Consider the following 11,977-nt stretch of genomic DNA (forward strand, 5'->3'; position numbering starts at 1 on the left):
GTTCCCCCCCCCTGGGTTTGTTTAATAGTACCTGCCTTGAAAGCATGTTGAAATGTAAATACTTTTGTTGTTTGGTTTTTTTTTTTACTTTCATCCCCCTTTGTACACAGCTCTTGGGATATCTTTCCATCCATAATTCATAATATTTTCCATTTATGTTGTCCTCAACTTTTTTTTCCCCAGGCATGACCCCTTGTTAATTCCTGGCAACGAGCAGATTGACAATATGGATGCCAATGTGAAAAAATATGACTCTACAGGGATGTTTCATTGGTGTCCAGCCAAGGACATTGAAAAGGTCATTTTGGTAGGTATTGATGATAAATTGTGTTTGAAGAGAGGTTATTTGAACCATAGAATGGGTATGTAATGGATTTATAAGTTATTATCTACTATAATTACATCTAGTGTATTAAAATCAGAAACACAGTGTGGAGAAATTGAAACTAGACTTTTGGTTAAGGAATTGTAATTATATAGATCTGTATGCCAAGGGCAAATATAAAAATTGGTCAAAAATAGACAATTACTTTTTCATAAACTGAAAATTGCATATTGAGTTGAAATCTTTAGAGAATTAAGATTGGAAATATTTCAGTGTTTAAATGCCCCATTTATATCTTTACACAAGGCAGTAATGATTCTAATACAGGCAAGTGTTGCTTTGCACTATCTCTTATTTATTTATGTGAATTTTGGTCTCTTAGAACTTCTCTCAATTTCTAACAGAGCAAGATGCCCAAACAGGCCAGAGTAAGTAGGTACTACTACTCTGCCTTTCTAGCATGTTGCAGTGAGCCTAGTCTATGTTCGTTTATTTGTTTAACAGGGGAAACCGTCAAACTGACTCAAGTCATTAAAAATAATTATAAGGTCTTTCACAGTCTATTTTGCTCGGTGAAAGTTTGTGCCACTTGTGTTCATACCTAAGAGTAACAAGTAACTAACTCCAGATCTCATATGCAAAACTGATGATAACTGAAATGAACTCCCTGGTGGATCTTCACTTTGTCACGCTTCATAAAGCTTTTCCTGAGCTTGCTCTCTCAGATTTTCCTGCACTGTGGCATAGTGTAGCCAGTGATGGTGACAGCCCTGTTTTGTTCTAGCAATCAGGGGTTAAAAGCTTGTCTCCACTTCTCCTCACAGGTTTTTGTAATAACCATGACATTGCCTGGAATTGCAGTATCGATGCTTAAACAGTTAAGCAAGTCAATTCCAAATTCTGGAGACTGAGATATGAGATGGAGCTTGGCTGAGCATCTTTAAATAGTGTGCATTTGTATGTATTCATATAAAGAGGGGCAGCCCTGCTGTACAGTGCTTTGTAAGAGAAATCTGAGAGAGAGAGAAATCTGCCTTCAGGTTCTAAACACATTTTAGCAGACAACTTTTACATGTCCCACTTTGAAAAGTGTTTCTCCAAAATGGTGCTGTGGAGAGCCTCATTTATCATCTATTGGTGATGTCATATCAGTTTTTTCCCCTAATAGCCTGTGAATCTTGCCATGTTCTCTCTGCTTCCGACATCAACACCAATATAGACACCCAAGTGCAGATTAGTACATAATTGATACTTGATGATGTCTCAATCAGAAATATTTTTTCTGCCCAAGATCTGTTTTGGCTCTAGGAGATTCTAGCAGTACCAAGTAGTAAGAACTTTTTTTGATGTACAGTCAAATGTATGTAGCTACACCCTGGTCAATTACTAGAGAGTGGCATTTTTTAGTTTCTTTCAAGACTTAGTTGGTCTCTGCCTTACAATTTCTGAGTATTATAGGCAGAGGCATAAAACCATTTACATGCTTTACTTGAGCACTGACTCGTGTTCTGCTGTTTGAAGGTCTAAGACCACTCTCCTGGTAGAGTTACATGAAAATCAGTGTAATTGCCCCAGCGAAATTGAAAGCTCATGTATTTTTAAGTGATGAGAAGACTAGTCAGAGTTCTCATTCTTCTTACATAGTGAACACCTCTGCTACATATTCCAATCTGTACATTGTCATGCTTCCTTATTTAGAAAAATGACATATCATATATGGATAAGTGAGGGGAACATTTTGCATTTCACTATTGTTTTAGTTTTATTCATTGGCAAAACTTCTTTGTAATGGTATGGGGTGTATGAGTTCTTGGCAATATGGTATCAGTGGATCTGGAGCTACTTGATGGAGTGCAGCAATACTAAGACTGGCTCCAGAAATTAAGGTCATTTTTTTCCTAATGACTTTATTTAATCATCTTGGTGTTTGAATTGCCTGCTCAACTGACATTACCACTGACGAAATTAGCGCAAAAATTTATTCTTGTCACAAGAAGATAATTCTGAACATCATTCAAATGTTCTTCATGAGACTTTTTTCCTTCCATCTATTCAACAGCTCAGAAAGTCCAGTGGGTTTGAAAAGTTAGTTGCAATCTTGCACACTGGTTTTTTTCTTACTGAGATAAGCCCTGTTGAGTATGGTGGGCAGAGCACTGTAGAGCATTCTTGAATTACTTCTCAGGACAGTAGCAGCTTGTCCTAAGATAAGAACTCTAGGACACTCTAAGAGAACACGCTCCTCAGTGCACAACTTATGTGTAATACCAGAAAGCCCTACTGGGTCCATTGGGCACTCATATTTCCCTTTTCAAATTGGTCCTGGAAAAAATCTACTAGTGATTCATCAACTAAGGCATGGGTTTGCCTCTCTTTTCTATACTTTTTCTAATAGCTAAATGCATAGTTGATCAAATTCTGTTCTGAGCTAAATACATAGTACTTTGATTGCAACTAGAGTCTTTATCAACGTGTAGAAGTATATGCAGGACCAGAATTTGGTCCAGTATAGTGTCTTCGCAAACACTGAATGATTTGCAAACAGAAGTGAAATTTTCTTCTTAGCACGTTTAATGAAGGATAAGTAAGGGTAAAATGAGCAACTGTCATTAAACCACTTCTCTGTGCATGAACAATATTGACAGTTATGTTATTCCTGGTTTAAATCTCAATATAATATTTAAGCTTCCCTTTGTTTCAGTTCTCCCATGTTGTTTTGTTTTGTTTTGTTTTTTAGACTCGAAGTGAAGCAGCAATGACAGTTTTAAGTGGGCATGTAGTCGTTTGCATATTTGGGGATGTTAAATCTGCTTTGATTGGATTAAGAAATTTAGTGATGCCATTACGAGCCAGCAACTTTCACTACCATGAACTCAAGCATATTGTATTTGTGGGTTCGCTTGAATACCTGAGAAGAGAATGGGAGACACTGCATAACTTCCCCAAGGTTTCAATCTTGCCTGTAAGTCCAAAGCCATATTACTGATATTTTTTATTTAGGACACCAACTGGACAGATTCATATTGACTTTGATCTTAGGCTTTTTTACTTTTCTCTACTTATAGGCCTGAGGACTTAGATTTTCCCTTTACTGTGTCTATGAAAATAGAGCCCTGTGAGACCTTATTAGAAGATATTTGCCACAGTCTTGGGTTTCTCATCATCCTCATCAGATGAATTTCAGATGCTATCAAATGTATTGCTGTGTTACATATCGAACATTCACTGTAGCGCACTGCATGTAGTCAGTTCTGATGTGATTTCCCTGGCAGAAGGAATAGTAGTTATTTATTATATTATTTATGTATTTATATCCACAAAACCTTTGAAAAAAATTATTGTTACTCTATCTGCAAAATATCTATCTATATTCCTAAAAAATTCCTGCTTTATAAGGAACATTGCCATAGCATTTCAGCTCAGAGTCCTGCCATACTCTTGTATGGAAGTACAGCAAAACCCTGACCCATTTGAAACTGGTGAAAAGCTCCTATTGATTTTAGTAGGGAAAACCACTGAAACCACAATTCAGAGGTCCTTTTTATCCTAGATATCATTATAATTCACTTATGTGCCCAGAATTTAGAAACATGAGCTCCAACACAAGCAAATGAAGCCCTCCAAGCTAGTGATCTTAGGTGGTCATAGCTATAAATGATGCAAAAAGATGTAGGCAGGAGGGAAATGAGCCCATGTAAGGAAGAGAATGCTCTGTATATTACAGAGTAAGGTAAGTTTGGATATGTTTACAAAAATGAAAAAAATTGAATTTACTAGTTCTTAATAATTACATTTCAGTAGTTAAAAATAAATAAATCAATGATGGATGTAACCTAAACTGAAAAATCAGGAAAATAGCTATAGAATGGGAAGACTGCCTTAACTTTCTGATTAATTCAGGCTGTAGGTCTTTGTTACTATAAATGCAGTTTTAGTGTTAGCCCTTGGCTTTTTTCTGTAAACTGATCCAACAGATGGTGTCACAAGATTCGCTGCTGTTACAAAAATAGTGTCAATATCAGATTTGGTCAGTTAATATTCTCCTCTTCGTGCCAATCCCTTTTAATTCCAGTCACTGTGAAGGCTAAAGACTAAGGAATCAGAATTAAGTTAATAATACTGTTGAACTGTGGTGCAGAAAATCCAGCTAGTACTTCCAAACTATCCAGTATATAAAGTGTATTCATTATTATAAAGCATAATTGTAAAGTTTTTATTCTGAATTCTGAAGAGGCATTGAGGAAATGTACACCACCTTTACATTCTCTAGTCAGTTAGAGTAGTTTTGGACTCATTTCAAGTTAAACAGATTGAATAGATAATGTACCTTTTAAAATAAAGAATCTGTAAAACAATTGTATCTGAGGCAATAATCAAGGGTGCTGAAAACTACACAGAGTTCATTACTGCTTTTTCTTTTTTTAATTCAGCCTATCTGGTTCAAAATGGTGATACAGAGTTAAAAATATCAGCATTATTCTGATGTAATTATACTAATTTGAAAATCTGCCAAAGTCTAATTTCATACTGGTAGGAATTATGTTAAAGGAAGGTCGCTTAAACTCATTTCCTACTTCCCTGTCATTTGGTTCATGAGGTAAAACTTAATGCTGGTATCTGATGGTGATGTAGTTACAGCTGAATATAAAGAAATAATGGAAACTTTATTTAGAGTATGTGTTTAAAGAAACATTTAATCTGCTGAGTGAACTCTTAAAAAGTAGGCAAATGCCAATTTAAAATAACCTCAGGCAGCCTTAATACTGACCCTTTGCATAAAATCATTAGGAGTAAGCCTTTAATTAATTACATGATTGCATGTTATTTTTCCCCACAGGAATCCTGCTTCACTTGGTACACAGTACAGACATCAAAGAGCAGAATTAAGGTGGCAGGAATAATCATATCCTAACTTTTGAGGACTTTATAACCAAATGATGTCTGCTTGATATGTACTGTTTTCCACAAGGTTTCATGCCTCAAATTATTGAAAGAAACAGTCATGCTGGTATCTGAAACTAGGTAGCAGTCACTAAATAAGAACTGAGCTCTGTTTTCACTTTGTGCATGTGAAATTAATCTTTGCATTTAATGTTCTCAGCAGAGTTTAAGAGACTTTCACTGTAACTGATCAGGAAAGGGAAGGATAGGGTTTTATGAAAGTTGCTGTGTGACAACAGGACAGCTTACTCTTCCCATCATCATTACAGTCTTTGGGTACAAACAATGTGAGACAGCAGAGCAGAATCTAGTTTGCATTAAGAAATCCTTTTCTTTTCCTGGACCTTGCAGCCCCTGTGACATAGACTTAATATTTTGTAACTAGTGATATGGTCAGTTGATGTGGAAGGCATGTGTATAAGTATTACGAAGATACACAAATATCTTCATATGAAGATATACAAATATACATATGAAGATAAACAAATAATATATTTATACAAAACATAATGGGTTAAGCATTATGTCTTCATTGTGTTAACTATGAAAAAAGCCCACAGACTACCATATCATCTCATTTTAATTGTTGAATTCATTGATCGTGAGTTGTAGAAGCAGGGACTGTTGCATGTGTTGTATCCATTAAGATTAAGTCTTGGTTCTGTTTCAAAGGGTTTAATCACACAACTTTGAAGATCAATGTGTTTTTCTCCTAGAAGCACCAAAAACACACATTGAAGAGGATTAACCTGTTTTTGTATTGCTTCAGGTAGAAAAAAAAAAAAAATAGCTTTATCCTGATTACATTTCGAATGTGCAGGGCATGCTTTCCTGTTCAAATTGCAATTATTTTGCCCAAGACCATTGTGACTTGGTGGTAGATAAATCAACATTTAAAACACACCCTATGTTATAATGAGAGAGCCAGAGGTTGCCACATGATAGCAGCTTAAATCAAGACAGCGATGAGATGTAGAATGCTGGCATTATTCCTGTTTCTTGTTTGTTAGGGATAGCTTGACTGAGTATTGAGACTGAACCTAAGATGCTGCCATCAGCACCAACTACCCTTTAGATTAGCACACATCTCCTATTCCCTGGCACATAGTTAGACCAGCTTAATGTCAGACCATAAAAAAGATACTTGTTAAATAATTTCCCAGAGCTCCTTCTCAATCTTTAATTTGTTTCTCTTTTTTTTCCTCTCCTGCCTCCTCTCCCCCCACTCCCCTTTTTTTTTTCTCTGTGCCGAAGGGTACACCATTAAGTCGGGCTGATTTAAGGGCTGTCAACATCAACCTCTGCGACATGTGCGTTATCCTGTCAGCCAATCAGAATAATATTGATGATGCTTCGCTGCAGGACAAGGAATGCATCTTGGCGTCACTCAACATCAAATCTATGCAGTTTGATGACAGCATTGGGGTCTTGCAGGCTAATTCCCAAGGTAAGGACTGCCCTATAATACTTCTCTACAGTGCCTACAGGGGACAGGACCTGGCAGGAAGAATATCCCTCACTCAGTAATTCAAAGAGCCCTACATCAGCTTGCTTGACAGTTAAACCTGCTGATTGGTATGATGGCTTTTAAAGGGACAGTCACATTATTTTTCTGCTACATCACAAAGCACATCTTGCAGAAAAAAAGTGAATGAACATGAAACAGACATTTCTTTCTCGGTTTTGTATTTTCCTAAAAATATATATAAAATCATTGCTTGCTCACCCTACCCTGCTCTGTGCCTTTCTTACCAGGGCAGTTGCTGTTATATAGAGAAAACTCATACTCACACTGGAATACCTGAAATCTCTGTCTAATGGGATTTCTTTTAAAGAAAAGCACATTGGAGCCACAGAGAAAAATAACTGATTAATGCAAGCCAAAAAGTAAAATAAAAACCCAAGAATTTTAAATTGTCTTTACTGTTTCTGTGCCTCCATGCTCAAAAAGCCGCTTAGAATTGACTCAAAGCTGATTTCTTCCTATGCTTAGACATGCACTTGTCCTGTTTAAGGACACTGAAGAAAATTCCTGTCTTCACTGAGAGCAAGGGACTGATTCATAGGTAGCCAAAGGCTATTTTACACCGACTGCCTGTGCAAAAGAGCTGCAAAGAAGTCATAAGCACCCTGGCAAAGACCATCAGTATAAAAACAATCATCTTTCCATCCCTAAAGGGTCTTGCAACTTATGATCAGCTGAAGTCTACCTTAGCTAAACCTATTAAGTGGTGCAGTAAACATTCCCTCTGGATCTAGTCCTGGTGTAAATGTAGGTATAGAAAGGATAGTGCTTTGGTTTGCAATTTTCCTGTGAGCCTGACCTTAGAGACAGTTTTCCCTCAAGTACTGTGAGATCTCAGATTAAGTTCAATTTTTCCTTTCTACACTCTAACCAGGAAATGGGTATTATAAGCCAAAAATCAGAGGCACGGGTGTAACCTTGAGCATGGAAACTTCTTGAATGTGGAAAACTCATTCTTAGAATCAGCATTAAGAATTGAATTTAATACTGGAATTAATTTAATACAGGAAGCTAAAAGTTGGAGATTTTCAACATCAGGTTGGATGGTTCTCTGGATAGCAAATAGATTTAGAGAAGTGCAGGAAGAAAGTGTTTTTTCAGTCCTATGGGTGTTTGACGTTTCAAATCTGTGACCTGGATGCAATGTAATCCCAAATGTTTTACTTAAGAATTTGTGAATCTGACTTGCTCACACTATGATAGTTTTTTTCTATATACTCACTTAGACCTTGAATTTGGAATTTTGCATCTCAAAACCAAATTTGTACTTTCACTACTGGGTTATTTGTTATTCTTCGGTGGGTCTAGAATCTGTTTCACTTCTTTCCTTACTTTCTCTTCTTGATCATGAGCAGTCTGAGAGAATTTCCTTCTTCTGCCTTTGCTTAGATATTAGTGATATTTCCAGCATTGGCTGTTATATTTTACTTCTGGGAGCACACTGGATCTTAGACTATCTCTGAATGAAAATGGAAAAACCTAGCAATGTCATAGTCTTACGCACCTCATCAACACCTGACATTTTTTTTCTCTTCATCCTTGGAAATACTCAAGAACTGACTGCATAAAGCCCTGAAGAACTTAATCTGACCTCATAGCTGAATGTGCTTTGAGCATAAAGTCAAACCAGAGATCTGCTGGCCTCCCTTCCAGCATAATTATCATGATAATTATACAAACCAGGTGATTCAACTTTTGCTGGTCAACAGCCAGCAAGCATACTAGAGCCACCTCACAGTTCCTTACTAGCAGATAAGTACCTTTACTTACGGAGTAAGCTGTCATTTTATTTTTGCTTTATAGAAATGGTACACATTTATATAGTATTTGACTTATGTATTCTTAAGCCATTAGCTGGTATGAACCTTAAATGTTGCTAATCTGAATATTTCTAGATCTGAGTGTATAATTTTGAATTAAGGCATTCCTATCCAACACCATCCCTTGTAAGAGTGTTGTGTGCACTTCTTTTATCTGACTTCTATTACTGATCATAGGAAACACTGACATTAGAAAATCTGGGTGTGTGGAAGAATGTCAGTTGACCTGAGACAGGGAGAAGAAACAAAACAAAATATTTAAACAGCCTGAGAAACACAAGTGTGGATGGAAACAAGGTACCTTCCTGGGAAAGAAAAGCTTACTAACTGTTCTGGAAGGATTTGATAGTCTGCTTTCCATTAAATGTGTAGCTCTACTCAAAAAGAACAAGAAACACTTTCAAATTGGACCTGTGCTGTTGGAAGCTCTCATGATGAAAGTATTCTCCTGGCTGGCTGTATTGAAAGTTTCAGGCTGACTGGGCAGCTCATTAGGGGTTAGAGATGCAGGCTAACGTCCTGAAAATGAGATTTTGGAAATCATCAAGGCTGTTTTTTGCCTTTAGGAGACGTAGACTCCGAGGACAGAAAGACCAAAGTGTATCCCACTGAAGCTACAGCAAACTATTGCTTTCTTTAAAATATCTCAGCATGTGAAATACAAAACATTGTAAAATCAGAGCTTGGCCCACCTCTTCACAAAATGTCTCATAAACTCAGTCAGATGTCTTATTTGTGACAATGGAAGTGCAGTTTTTATCTTGCAGTTCCTCTTACAGATGTTAAGTGATTGTCTTCATAGAAAGGTTAGTAAAGAGGTATGTTTGTGATGGAGAAAAAAGTCCCCCTCAGGTACTGGAAATTTATTTTTATTGTCCCTTGATCCGTCCTGATTCTCATTCTGTCCCCTCAAATACAAAGTGAGGTTATTTTCTCAAGAAGTATTTTGGAGAGAAGCCCAGAAGAATATTAGATACATGTTAGGCATTTGTGCTCCCTAGCTATAACATTTTTCCAAAATACCCCAGAAGACTGTGTCTGGGATGGGCTCTGCCTTGGCAGTTCTGTTGGGAGAGCTCCAGTAATTCTTCTTTCCCTCATCCCTTGCCATCCTTTCTTCAAGTAGCATCTATTGACTGATGTTGCTTTACTCACTAGATGAACAGGGCCTGACACAATGTATTTTTCTTCAGTTGTAACTAAAACTGCTATTTGGCTTTCTTCCCAAAAAACAGAAAGACAATTATACTTAACAGTTTAGAGATTTATAAATACTGTACCAGAGTAGCCTCTGGGAAGTAACTTTAGATATCCAACTCAATAATTTTCTTTTATTGAATTGTGATTTAGATCTTATTTTGAGTCCTACATAATAAAAGCAGTACATTTCATTAAAAAAACACTTACTAAACAATAAAGAAAAGTGATCTTATGGCTCCAAGCAGGTCTAAAGTACAGAAAGTGAGGCTGTATAGCAACATGTTTTCTATGGACAAGACAAATCACAATACAGCAGGGTAGATGTATTTCAGCATAGTAACATTTGCAGCTCTTTTCTGAATTACTTCAACGTATGAGAATTTTCCCTGGGAACACTGTTTTAATGCATGAGAGATCTTCTTAAGGCTTCTATTTACAGTTCTTGTAATTGATCCTCCAACATGAAGTAATAATGAGAAAAAAATAGAGGGAGTAACTCTTGGGTAGTATATCTCATATATCATGGCAGGATTATTCTGGGGAAAATCCTGTAAAATGAAGTAAACATAGTCATCATTTTACATACTTGATTTTCAAGTGTAACAGGTTAGACAAGCTGAGATAATCTTGTGCAAGTTCTGGTTCCTTTGATCCAGTTCCTTTAAAAATCACTTGTGGTTTTGTTATAATTATTTGGTGGAACTAGCTTAAGTTTCAATTGAAAGGACAAAAACAGCCAATGAGTTTCATTAGATTTATTTCATAATCTGTTGATAAATTCTTAAATTATTGCAAGTTTGTATGGACTTAGTCTCTTAATCTGCTGCAAGAAATTTCCTAATAAAATTAATTTGAGATCTACATTCCATTGTGTTTGCAGGTAATACATTCTTTTTCACCTCTACCAATCAATAAATCCTGATTGTTTTATCTCTGAAATGTTAGCAAAAGAGAGAGAACAATAGTATTATCAGGACTGGAAATGAGAGGAAATTCTTAAACAAGGGGAGAGGATAAATACTGCCTGAAATGCTTGGTTAACAAAGGCTTTGTGTCACTTTCAGAAACAACTGTCTTGTAGTGGTGTCAGAGATGTTCGTTTAGAAGTTCAAAACAATAGTTTATTCCTGAAGAAGGATGGGTTTTCTGTGAATGTTGAATCCTATTTCTCTTAATTTATAGTTGTAAGATGAAGTTTTCAAGTTAAGATTTCAGAATATAGGGTTTGATAATCAGAGATTAAGTCACTTTTTAGGGTACTATGGAAGTCAGTATTCTGTGGCAACTCCACCGTTGTTTCCTTTGTTCAGCTTTTTATATTATATGAAAATGTAGAAATAAAAAGCTTTGGTTTTAAATACAGAAAATCAAACTCTACTTAAGCCAGAAAAAAATCACGTTTAAGGAGTTACTTAGCTTCCTTATGAATGCATATAACTAAATGTATAATATTAAATGTAGATATAATATTTTTAAAAAATTAAAAATAATATTGCTGGCAAAAAGTGAAAGATTCGCGGTAATTTTTTTGAGTGTCAAAATGAGCTATGACACTCATATTTTAAACACTTAGATTCCTAGGTTTCCTTGCTAAGCAGTGTAATTTACATGGCAAGAATGCTTGTTATGTTTAAATGTAGTTCATAATTTGCTAAGTCACATAGATGTTTTGAAACATTTTCTCCTAGGCTATAACAGTTCTACCAGTCACATTTGTAAAACTGGCAAGTACTTTGTGTTGATGTCAGGGTTATTGGTTTGTTAGGATTAATAGTTTTGTGTAGGCGTTACACCTGATTAAGGATGTTTTTAATGTTGTGTGTTTCTGAATGCTTCTTGTATTTTTGCTAGCATCAGTTGCAAATGAGAAAAATAATAATCTAATTAATAGCATTTTCTGCTTGCTTGATTGGTTATCTTTAACTAATTGAATTTTGAAATGTTTGTTATATTTCGGATTCATTACTACTTTTCAAAACAAAGGCTGACCATCCTAGGTAATGAAGTTAATGAATGAAAAATGAGATAAGGGTATCCTAACTTCCCAGCACATGTCCCACATCACCATTTGCTCACGAAAAATCTCATTTTTGAAGATTAGGTCACTGTGATAAATATCTCAGTATTACCTTTTTGTAACACGCACATAATTTCTTATCCTGCTGA

The 11,977-nt window shown here is 36.0% G+C and overlaps 1 protein-coding gene across 18 annotated transcripts in view; it reads left to right on the plus strand.

Annotated features, from left to right (window-relative positions):
• KCNMA1 (potassium large conductance calcium-activated channel, subfamily M, alpha member 1) overlaps window positions 1-11,977 on the plus strand; it is a 447,141-nt gene that overhangs the window by 394,801 nt on the left and 40,363 nt on the right. For all 18 annotated transcript variants that reach the window (XM_010000727.1, XM_010000731.1, XM_010000726.1 and 15 more), the window contains 3 exons: window positions 184-307; window positions 3,063-3,287; window positions 6,521-6,713. In XM_010000727.1, coding sequence (XP_009999029.1) covers window positions 184-307; window positions 3,063-3,287; window positions 6,521-6,713 — 542 coding nt within the window. The remainder of the gene's footprint in view (window positions 1-183; window positions 308-3,062; window positions 3,288-6,520; window positions 6,714-11,977) is intronic.

This window comes from Chaetura pelagica, unplaced genomic scaffold, assembly GCF_000747805.2.
Source record: "Chaetura pelagica isolate M959 unplaced genomic scaffold, ChaPel_1.0 scaffold166, whole genome shotgun sequence".
NCBI lineage: Eukaryota > Metazoa > Chordata > Aves > Apodiformes > Apodidae > Chaetura > Chaetura pelagica.